The 12,425-nt window shown below is 34.1% G+C and overlaps 2 protein-coding genes across 3 annotated transcripts in view; one reads left to right on the forward strand and one right to left on the reverse strand.

Moving 5' to 3' along the window:
- The first annotated feature begins 3,610 nt into the window (after positions 1-3,610).
- On the forward strand, positions 3,611-8,163 carry LOC127802901 (cytochrome P450 704C1-like). Its single transcript, XM_052338979.1, has 6 exons — positions 3,611-4,002; positions 5,163-5,378; positions 5,479-5,766; positions 5,852-6,172; positions 7,482-7,685; positions 7,802-8,163. Exons 1-6 carry the CDS (start codon positions 3,613-3,615, stop codon positions 7,991-7,993), a joined length of 1,611 nt encoding a protein of 536 aa, XP_052194939.1. The 5' UTR covers positions 3,611-3,612; the 3' UTR covers positions 7,994-8,163.
- A 435-nt stretch (positions 8,164-8,598) lies between these two features.
- The window catches only part of LOC127802902 (uncharacterized), a 45,431-nt gene continuing 41,604 nt past the window's right edge, over positions 8,599-12,425 (reverse strand). For both annotated transcript variants that reach the window (XM_052338981.1, XM_052338980.1), the window contains exons 4-5: positions 9,283-9,406; positions 8,599-9,208 (exon numbers count right to left, since the gene is read on the reverse strand). In XM_052338981.1, the coding sequence (XP_052194941.1) occupies positions 9,068-9,208; positions 9,283-9,406 (265 nt within the window). In that variant the 3' untranslated portion in view covers positions 8,599-9,067. The remainder of the gene's footprint in view (positions 9,209-9,282; positions 9,407-12,425) is intronic.

The following is a 12,425-nucleotide window of genomic DNA, read 5'->3' on the forward strand; positions in this document are numbered from 1 at the left end:
TATATGTATATATATATGGGTTTTAATTGATGAGCATGATGTAACCAAACAAAAATGTCTCCAGATTAAAGCTCAATTTCAAGAGTTAAAAAAGTCAAAAACTTTATAGTAAAATGGCTAATTTGTCAAACACATTGCTTGTGCTTGTCACCTATGCATTTATGTATATACATGGGGGCATTTTTCAAAGACAAATTAAGAGTCTCTCCCCCCCCCCCCCCCCCGCCCCCACCTCTGCACACAATATGAGGATGACAAAATGGGGGGCATAAGCATTACACGTTCGTCAAATACATTGCTTGTCAATTATATTTTAAATCTGTATATATATATATTTTAACAAATCTCATATATATATATATATATATTTATATCAATTGAACGAACTTATCATCAAGCTAGCTTGCCAGCACTTCCCGGCATTTAACTACCAAACACGTGGAAACAAGTGGTCCCCACCACGAGAGAGGAGGAGTACCAATCCAAGCCAAATGATATTGATGTTTTTGTTTTATTTAATAATAATTCATAGTGGCTGGCTGTCTGTCTGTCTGTCTTGTAACTCACTTTAAACCATTCAAATCTCACAATATCTAATGAAAATTATTTTATATTATTAAATCAGAGAATCAGACAAAATAGTATGATCCCAAGGAAAAAAAGTCTATCGCATCTATCCTCTTCCAGACTTTAATAATTATTATTAAATATTATAATAATTATTATGATCCCAAGGTCTCCCATTTTCTCCTCCATGTGCCAAATAATTATTATTATTATTATTATTCTAACGTAAAAGTCTAGCACATCTATCCTCTCCACGAATTTTATTTTCTTTAAGGTCTCCCATTTTTTTGTGGATGTGATAAATAATTATAATAATTTTTTTATAATCAATTAAAATATAATAATTTAGACAGACCAACAATAGTTTACAATAACCCTTTAATTAAGTGACCGATGATAAAAATATCCCGAAACATAAATATATATAGAGGATCGTAATTGATCTATTATTTGCGTCATGTAATAATTATATTGCTTAACATTGAAAATTAGTTTTTTAAATTAAACTAACAAAATATTTATGTTTATAAGTTGAGCTCTAGTCACCCCTCAACCAACTACTAGTAGTATTTGTTAGCAAGATATAAATTAAAAAAATAAGATATAAAAATTATTTTAAGTAAAAATATTTTTTATTATATTTATTTAATAATTTTTTAAAAAATATTACGTGGTTTTTTATTTAAAATTATTTAGATAAATTTATTTTTCTCTCTTTAGATAAATTTATATTAAACTTTATAAATAAAAAAATTTAACAAATAATATAATAAAAATTTTAAAATACTTTTCAACATTATTTTGATCATTTTATATTTTAAAAAATATTTTAATTTTATTTTAATATAATTTTATCTATTTCTTTTAACAAAATATATACGTACTAGATGTGGCCCTGCATGTGGCCACCACTTTGTAATCGTGTTTTCAAGTTAAATAAATAATGAAGAATAAAATTAATGATAAATTAAATAATAACCTGCATGTGGCCACCACTTTGTAATCGTGTTTTCAAGTTAAATAAATAATGAAGAATAAAATTAATGATAAATTAAATAATAATTAGTGGTGAACTCGTGTGATACATGGGAGAGTTTAATTTAAAAATAAAAAATAAATTTGTTATTTTAAATAATTTTAACAGAATTAATAATTATAATTTTTTTTAATCTTTAATCATTTATCAAAATTTAAGTTTAATTAATTATTTACTATTTAATATGCTAATGAATAACACTTTTAATTCAATATACTGCCATTCAATGTGTTAAAAAATAATTAACATATTATGTAAGTTACTTGACAAAATACTTATAAAATTTTTTCTTTATTATATTATATTTATTTATAAATAAATATTATAAAATCTATAATATATCCACTCAAAGACATTCATTATTTTCTATTTATTATATTATAATTATAAATATAAATTAAAACTCTTAAATATGAGCAAGAATATATTTTTTCAATAATAACAAAATTTTAAAAATATGAATTTTAATTTTTTCCATAGTCTTAAAAATGTGATACCTTAAATATTAATTAGCATTGAAAAATTTTAGCATTTGACAACCTTAAATAATTTTTTATGAATTTGTTAAGATATCACATTTTCAAGACTATAATATAATTATTAAAGTAATTAATAATTAATTAATCACTATCTTTGATTTAATGTAAGTTTTTGAGGGAAAAAAATAGCTTAGCAGATTTTTGGAGGGAACAAAAATTTACAAACTATTCTACTTTAATATAATGTATTATATATTATTACATTATACAAATATAAGATTTTATTTAATGGATAATTTTTCGTGACTTAGTTAATACTTTAAGTGTCTATTCATATTTCTCATAAATAGTATTTATTTTTGATTGATTGATAGATTAATTGATGAGAAGATCTAATAGAAAATATTTATTTTTGATTAATTAATAGCAATGAAAAATTCCTGCAAGTTTAATACAAATTTTAGATGTAAAAAATAGTTTGGCAAATTTTTGGAGGGAAGAAATATTTGCATACTATTCTACTATATATTATATATAATATATAATATTTATATTATATTATATAAAAATAAAATTTTATATAAATGAACAATTTTCTATGACTTAATTAATAGTTTAAGTGTCTATTCATATTCCTCATAAATAGTATTTATTTTTGATTGATTGACGGATTAATTAAATATTTAATATTTATATAATAATGTATTAAAAATCCCATGATTAGTATTGAAAAATTTGTGTATTTAAAATTTATTATTAATTTTATAATAATTAGTACATATTATTTCAAAATAATTGAAATATTTAAATTATTAATTCAAATTACAAAATATAAATTATTAATGCAATAAGTACTAAATGTAAATCATTGATAGGAAAATTTTTTATTACTATTTATATATATATATAGATATTATATATTATTATATTATACAAAGATAAGATTTTATTTAATGGATAAGAATTAATTATGAATCATTAATACAATAAGTATTAATTATAAATCATTAATGTAAGTTTTAGAAATTTTTTTTTTTTTAAGATTATACTACTTTTATATATATTATAATATAAAGATATTTGGCTCATAAATGATGCATTATTTTGAATGAATTAATTGTGAAATGACTGATCTGCTCATTTATCCAGACATTTATTTATAATTATTAATGATATGATGAAATAATGGTGTGGGTTCATGATGAGATGACCCAGCCAGCCAGCCAGCCAGCCAGCCAATGGTTCTTCAGGTTGGTGAACCCTACAGCTGATTTGATGATGAATCTGAGTGAGAGAAGAAGAAAGAGTAAGAAGAAGAGAAGAGAAGGGGAGCATGGCATGTGGCCATTAAATTCATACATACATACTTACATAATAAAATAGTCAATAATAATTAAGAATCAAGTTAAGAGAGAAGGAGTGACGTTGATAATAATTCATACATAATAATAATACTAGTAAATAATTAATTAAGAATTAGGCCTCCAACACTTCCCACTTGCATGCTAATATGTATTAAAGCGCACAGAGATGACCATCTCCATCTGCAACTCCCCATCATCTTCCAGTCCCATCTCTCTCTCTCTCTCTCTCTCTCTCTCAGACATGGCTTCTTTGCTTTCTCTCTCTAACTTCATCACTGCAGCCGCCGTTCTTCTCCCCCCTATCCTCGCTTTTCTGACCTACCAGATCATCGCCGCCAAGCTGCAGGGCAAGAAGAGCAAGAAGAAGTACCCTCCGGTGGCCGGCACCGTATTCAACCAGCTCCTCAATTTCCCCCGGCTCCACCACTACATGACTGATCTCGCCGCCAAGTACCGAACTTACAGGTTGCTCGGCCCTTTCAGGAACGAGGTTTACACTTCTGATCCTGCCAATGTTGAGTATATTCTCAAAACCAACTTCGAGAACTTCGGCAAGGTACGTACGCCGCCTGATATATTCCAGGGTTGCTTTGCCCTTTTTCTTTTTTTTTTTTTTTCGATTATACCTTATTAATAACGTCTTCAGTCACCTCGCCCCTAGAGTACATTAAGAAGGTAAGAAGATAAGTCGAGGGATGTGACTAAGTAATCAAGATGATAAGGCTTGACACTCATAAGGTACTCTCAATAAAAAAATATTCTACTTCCCTAAGAATCAAACCCACACTAAAGTCCACAGACAAGCTTTCAACATGCCTTTGGCACTTGACTATGCCCCCACAGACAAATTTTCAACTTGCCCCTTTGCCACTTGACTATGCCCGGGGATGCTTTGCTTTTTAATTGGTCTACGTTTTGCATTTGTGTTTGTGTTGAGATTTGATCAATTGAATCTTGAGAGTTTGCAACTGACCATGGGAGTTCGCTCAGTACTGGGGCTCTAGTTGGAATATTTGGGGGAAGGTTTGTTTTTTCAGAAATTTGATCAGGGAAACCCTAGAATGCTTCTGTTACGCGGCACTCTTAATAATTCAAAGCATAAATTGCATATTACACCTTAATGAATCCTAGCCCAATTGAAAAACGTAGTAGTCATCACCTTCCTGTTCTCCAGGGGTCGTCCGTTTGGCACTGGCAATGATTTTGTTTCATTGAAGGCAAGCAGAACTAGGGCTACTTTGCTATCAAACTAGGCTATCATATTATTAGTGAGTGTTGGCACAGAGTACGGCTAGAATGAAGTGACAATGGGAGTTTCTTTTTGCAACTAATAGTTTGCTATTTTTTAAATTAAAATAAAGTTGTATTGGGTTACCCTTGTATAATTTTGGCTGATGTGATATTAAGATGGATGTACGATTATATAAAATTAAATTAAATTAAAAATTAAGTTATTTGTAAATTTAAGTAATTCTTACTAAAAAAAAAAATGCTTGATACATGCCTAAATAATTTTGTCCTGTGAGAAGAAAGCCACTAAAGACTTTTGTGAGGAAATTTAAATATGATTTTAGTTACAATGATTTTATAGAAAATAAAGTTATTGGCAAAAATAAATGTTTAATATGTGTAGGGTTTTTTTTTTTTAATTTTTGTATAAATATGTATGCGCATATATATATAGCATTACTCTTAATTAAGAGGAACAACATGCAGGGGGATTATAATTATAGCATCTTAAGCGACCTATTGGGTGATGGAATCTTCACAGTTGATGGAGACACCTGGAAGCAACAGAGAAAAGTATCGAGCTATGAATTCTCCACCAAGGTATTAAGGGACTTCAGCAGCGTCATCTTCAAGAAAAATGCAGCAAAACTGGCTAATATCATCTCCGAGGCTGCCACTTCTGGCCAAACAATGGATATGCAAGTGAGTTTGCCTAACTAGATTTCTTTAGTTCTATAATATGCACAATATATAATTAATGGATGCGTTGTGAACAGTAACACTGATACACCAACCGATGTAGGATCTGTTTATGAAATCAACCTTAGATTCGATATTCAAGGTTGGCTTTGGAGCTGAACTTGACAGCGTGTGTGGGTCAAGTGAAGGCGCCAAATTTAGCAGGGCTTTTGATGATTCAAGTGCAATGACTCTTTGGCGATACGTTGATATCTTTTGGAAGATAAAGAAAGCTCTCAACATAGGTTCAGAAGCGGAGATAAAGAAAAATGTCAAAATCATTGATGATTTTGTATACAAGCTGATCCATAGCAGGGCTGAGCAAATGAACATGTCAGGAAATGATTCCTCGGTAAGTTAACAATCTACAAATTTTTAACCTTAACGTAACGGTGAGATACAATCTTACTTTATTACTATAATATGTTAACTGCTAGCCAACGAAAGAGGACATTTTGTCAAGGTTTCTGCACGTGAATGAAATGAATCCAAAGTACCTGAGGGACATTATTCTTAATTTTATCATTGCTGGCAAAGACACTACGGCGACAACTCTTTCCTGGTTCATTTATCTTCTGTGCAAGCATCCAGACGTACAGGAAAAGGTTGCACAAGAAATAAAAGAAGCAACCAACAGCAAAGAGGTTAGAGACTTTGCTCAGTTTGCGACTAGTATAAGCGAAGAAGCTCTTGAAAAGATGCAGTATCTTCATGCAGCTTTGTCTGAGACTCTCAGGCTCTACCCTGCAGTCCCAGCGGTAAAATATCGTTTTCCTTGGAATCTTGATGAATATACAACTATGTCTATGAATTTGACTCTCACTTGCATACATTCTCTGGGAACGTACCCATTTTGCAAGTTACTGGCATTCAAAAACTCAAAACAAGCTTTTCTGCTTGAAAATTTGATTCTCACAGAATTAGTGATGCATGAGTATATCATCTTCCTAATGAGTTGCTTTATTTTCATTTTTTGTTTAATTTGGAATTTAATTTTGATTTACTTTTTTTTTATCTAAGTGGTCATATATCTAGCATACGACTTCAATCTCACCTAATTTAAGCTATTCTTCTACTGTATTTTGATGCATCTCTCTATTTTTCACCATACATCATTTTGTAGATGAAATCCCCTTTCAGGATGATGTAGAAATGCACTTTCAGTTTTGTTTTTTCCAATTAAGGTTTGAATTGTGGAAGAATTATTACTTTCAAAACGGGAACTCTTATGCATTGGAAAATGCCCTTCTGGAGTTACCTACTTCGATACAACTAAATTATAGGTCACTGATTGAGTTATTCCGTAGGCCCATTTGTTGCAGCTTAATTAAAAAAATTATAGTTTATAGTTTTTTAGATTATAGTTTCTAAAATTTAGAATAAGTTGTGAACCTGTTTGTTGCATCTTCTTAGAAGTTGTAGTTAAGTAATTGTGGTGTTTGATACTATAAGCTGTAAAATAACTTATTTTTGTATAATTGTCCATAATACCCTTAGTAGTTATAGAATGATAATTTAAAAATTAATTAGTGTATATGTATAAGTTTCAAGTGTTATAAAAAAATTAATTAAAGTATAGAGAGAGAGGAAGATGGCGAGAGAGAGGAAGAGATTTGAAAATGGAGATGGCGATGGAGAAGAAAAATCCATGATTGCGTAGACAAGAGGGTAATTCTTGGCTAAAAATAAGGGCAAAATTGTTATAAAAATGTAATTATTTAAGCAGAAATTGTAAAAGCTGGGGTACTCCAGCTTTGAAAAAGTTAGCTTCTACCCATTCTAAAAGCTAGTAGAAGTTATAAGTTATAATTCTATAAGTTAAAACAAACACAACATCTCAACTTTTTTGAAGTTAGAAACTAGAAGTTACAATTTTTAAGCTGCAACAAATAGGGCATAATAGAAGACATCTCAACGTGGTTGATTGAGTTATTTATTTCACAATTGTAACTCAGAACTCAAGTTTTCGTTTACACCAACTCATTATCATTTTCAGAATTAAAAGGACTCTGGGGTTGCCTCCAATAACTTCAGCTGCCTTTAATGTTTCTCTTTGGTGGTTGGTAGGACGCAAAGTTATGCTTCTCAGACGATACACTGCCAGATGGGAACAGTGTGAGGAAAGGGGATATGGTGGTTTATCAACCATATGCAATGGGGAGGATGAAATTTTTATGGGGCGATGATGCAGAAGAGTTCAGACCAGAGCGATGGCTCGATGAGAATGGGACATTTCGACCAGAAAGCCCTTTCAAATTTACAGCCTTCCAGGTTAGCAGAATGCATCATCTTACATATCAAACTCATCTTTGTTAAAAGACAACTCTTATGACGTAGTAGTACTACAGTCACATTAGAATTAATTTCTCTCTCGGCTGTACTGACAGGCTGGACCGCGGATTTGTCTGGGAAAGGATTTCGCCTATAGGCAGATGAAGATCTATTCAGCAGTACTGTTGACCTTTTTCGCTTTCAAATTGAGCGATGACACGAAAGCTGTCAAATACAGAACGATGATTAACCTTCACGTTGATGAGGGGCTCCACGTTCGTGCATTCCACAGACTGCCTCAGCTGTAATGCAACTACCTTGCTGAGCTTTCAGTGTGGGCCGTGACTAGTGTGAAAGTGGCCAACAAAGGCCAAGCCTCTCTGTGAGCTGTGTACTACTGCCTGTAATGAGACCCTGAATCTGCTCTTGGGATGATGATGTATGTATCTAAATGGTTGCATGGCTGGTTTAAAGATAACTGGACCTTTTCGAAAGGAAGTAATTGAACAAACCTGCCCTCTGGAAGAATTCATGACTGACCAACAGAACAGTAAATGCTGAACAAGCGCCAGATTTTTGGCCTAACACAAGCAATTGCTCCAAACAACCCAATAAGACTGAAATTCTAAAAATAATATCATATTGCTCTGTTGAGAATATCTATTTAAAATAGTTTTTAATCATAAAAACACTGCTATGTTATTTTTGTGACATTTCTTTCCAACAAAAAAATTCTATACAGATGTCATTTTCTTTTCAGTTAATTACCAAATTTGTTCCGTGAAATTTCACCAATACTTACCCTAAAATGACTAAACCCTTAGCTTGGGGGCCTTCTATTTAAACTCAACCAAACATTTAAAAAACAAATGGTGATTGTTAAAATCATTGAGCTGATGAGAAGAAACCCTCGAGATTCAACTGTTATCACAACCATTAGCTTCCACAAATCATGGAACATCTGAAGTGCCCCAGAATTCCACAAAGCTATGCTACAGCTAAATAACAATCTCTCAAAACCTATTGCAACTGATCAAGCTGCACTTCGTGACCATTTGACTTCAAAATAACAACACAGGAACAATTAATTAATTATGGGTATCAACTATAAAAATTTGTTGCAACCAGAGCTGAGGCCCCCCAGTTAGCTGTGCCATAACACAACTTTCTCTCTATTGGCTACAGAATCACTCGCGTGATTTCACTGTCATCACTGTTGCTGAAACCTAAGGGTGGAACTGTCTCACATCAGATTGAAAGCATTACAACCTCTTTGGAAAAAAACAGGGGGAAGGTTGTGTTCAAAAGCAAGGGGAAAAAGTCGGGTTCAAATACGATTATCCCGTGGCAAATTGGAGAACCTTGTGAACGGGAACACCCTTTCATGGTGATGTCATTATGGGCGGAGGAAGTTTAATCCCTGGCCTTGACACCCATCCTTTTCTGTTCCTGTAGGCTTCTACAGCCTTTATGCGAAGTCTTTCTTGTGAAGCATCGTGGTGAGCCTTCACCGCCTTGATGGCCTGTAAAAGATTGTCCAGTTCAGACTGAAGGTTATTTGTTTGGTCATATAACAATGCGGGTTAAAGAATTTTACCTTAGGAACTGGGATCAACTTCGGTGGACCTTGAACAACTTCACCAAATTTGATATATTCATGTCTAGGAAAGTCCTTGTCCTCCAATTTGGCTTTTTTACGTTTATTTCTTTCTTGTAAACGCCTATAGATATTTAATAGTCAAATTATATAAATGCTCAAAAATATGAAAGACAAGCAGTGATGGGTGAGGGTGAACTCTAGAAAATGGCAATTTGTTCATTCCATATAGCTTTCCCTGAACATGTACAAGTACATAAAAATTCACACAAAGTAAAAGAGGGGTGAATTTCATAATATGTTATGACAAGCAAACAAAACCTTGCTTTATCATGACTACACTTCGTTGCCAGTTTCTGTTGTTAATTGGCCCTCTTCAATCAACACCAGATCTCGAACAAATAATTTGAAAAAGAAATATTCTAATCCATATCTAACAAGAATCTATAAATGAGAATGTCCCTGCAGGGGTACAACAGATTATTGTCACGACCATAAGGGCACTACTGTAATTGAGCTACAATTGTATTGTTTGTAATTCTGTTAGGCACATCTGTTAGGCGAACATTGCTGCTGCTATTTTAGATTGTACCCTCAGTTACAATAACTGAAGAGCAGCCAACCAATGCCTATAAAAGGCTACTTGTAAGAGGATGGGGATTGATGTGAAATGAGATTGAATCTTTTCCCTCCAATTCTCTATTCTCTCTCTCTCTCTCACCCTCTGTTCTCCCTCCTTTTCTTGCTGTTCTCCTTCTCTTCCAATCTAATTCTTCCTCCCATTCTCTCTAATTCTCGGATTCTTCCCCAATTAGCCCGTCAGATTATGGGATCTGACAATTAATATCAAAGCCAGTGGTCCTTGGCCATCTGACCGAGTTGAGACAAGTAAGGCGGCGCCAGGTTGAAGCAGATGTGAGCGATCTTGAATCTGCAGTGATTGCAATCAGATCTGTTGCTGATCCATAGTGATCAGTTGCAGTGGTTTCCAACGATCAGATTTGATTGGGGGATTGTTGAGTTGTGGCCATTGTCAGTCCTGATTGGTGATCAGTTGTAGATCAGAAGAGATAGTAGTTGCAGATCAAAAGTGACAATTCAGTACAGATCAGAGGAAGCAAATTAATTGCAGAGCAGAGTTTCTAGATTGGAGATTCCAATTTTTGAAGAAGATGAGCATAAATGGTGGACCAGAAGGCGTGAGATGTTCTTCCACTATTATCAAGTGGCAGAAAACTAAAAGGTGAACATGGCAGCAGCATATCTCAATGATATAGCTGATGCTTGGTTCCAAGGATGGAGTTGGATGAGGAAGGTATAGAGGTGGCAGGAGTTTGTGGATGAATTCTGTGAGTGATTTCGAGAACGATCCATGGTAGTTGTTATTGAAGAGTTTAACAAGCTGAAACAAGAGGGCTCAGTTATGAAGTATCAAGTCAGGTTTGAGGAATTGAAGTCACTCGCTTAATTCCCATCCAATCTTGGCCGAGTCTTATTTTGTATTGAGTTTCATTAGTGGACTGAATGAGGAGCTACAGCCTACAGTGAAGATGATGCACCCTGTCACTGTAAAACAGGCTGGGGAGAGGGCCAGGCTGCAAGAATTGGCACTGGAAGCCATATTTAGAAAACATAAGCTACAGCCTAAAACGTACCCTATAAGCAGCCAGACAATTGGGGGTAATTCTAAAGCTGCTAACCAAGTAGTTCAGAGGGGGACCTTAATTCCTAAGGCTTTACCAAGTCCAGTCCCAGTTAAGCCTCTATCAATGGAGCAGAAAAGGCAGCTTGGGCTGTGCTTTAGATGTGGTGAAAAGTACAGCCCAGGTCATCAATGTAAGAGGCGGCTGTTTCAAATGAAGGGTTTAGAAGAAGAAGTGGAAGAAGAAGAAGAAGAAGTTGCCGCTGGAGAAATGAAGGATGTGAAGGAAGGGACAGCAGGGGAGGAAGATGGAGAAATCTTCCTACATGCCTTGCAAGGCTGTCCATTGGGTAAAATAATTAAGGTGAGGGGGAATTATGGGAAGAGGAGATTGATGATTTTAATAGACAGTGGCAGCACCCACAGCTTCTTGGATGAAGCCACAGCCATGGAACTGCAATGCCCCACAGTGGCCACATTTCCATTATTAGTTACAGCGGCCAATGGTACAAGATATTTAGTAGATTTAAGTGTCAAAACTTTAAATGGATGATGCAAGAGCAGGAGTTCACAGCAGACCTCAGAAATTTGAAATCGCGCCGGGGGGGGTGTGATATAGTTCTTGGGGCAGATTGGATGAAAACGGTCAGCCCTCTAGTGTTTGATTTCAACAAACTGGAGGTAACATTTGAAATGGAGGGGAGGAAATTGACATTGACAGGGAGCTTGGAGGCTGGAGAATGTAAAATAAATACAGGCAAGAGGATGCAGAAGATGCGCCAGTAAGAAGGGAATTCAGGGGCTCAAATGTACTCTATATATGCTGTTGAGATGAAGGATGACAGCAAGGAGGAAGTAGAGGCAAGTGAACATCTTATACCTGCAGCTGATTCTACCTTACTCTCTCTTTCAGAGGTACATTCTTAGGACAATTTACATTTATTTTTGATTGAATTTGAGGATATATTTGCTTAACCCTCTACTTTACCGCCTAACCGATTCTTTGACCATTCTATTCACCTAAAGCCTAACTCCAAACCTATAAACATTAGGTCTTATGGGTACCCACCTATTCAAAAAGCTGAGATAGAAAAACTGGTCAAGGAAATGCTAGCCAAATTGATTATCCAACCAAGCCAAAGCCCCTTTGCTTCTCCTGTCTTACATGTTAGGAAAAAGAATGGGACTTGGCCTTTTTGTGTGGATTACTTTGATTGAATTTGAGGATATATTTGCTTAACCCTCTACTTTACCCCCTAACCAATTCTTTGACCATTCTATTCACCTAAAGCCTAACTCCAAACCTATAAACATTAGGTCTTATGGGTACCCACCTATTCAAAAAGCTGAGATAGAAAAACTGGTCAAGGAAATGCTAGCCAAATTGATTATCCAACCAAGCCAAAGCCCCTTTGCTTCTCCTGTCTTACATGTTAGGAAAAAGAATGGGACTTGGCCTTTTTGTGTGGATTACTTTGATTGAATTTGAGGATATATTTGC

Source organism: Diospyros lotus, chromosome 5, assembly GCF_014633365.1.
Source record: "Diospyros lotus cultivar Yz01 chromosome 5, ASM1463336v1, whole genome shotgun sequence".
Classification (NCBI taxonomy): domain Eukaryota; kingdom Viridiplantae; phylum Streptophyta; class Magnoliopsida; order Ericales; family Ebenaceae; genus Diospyros; species Diospyros lotus.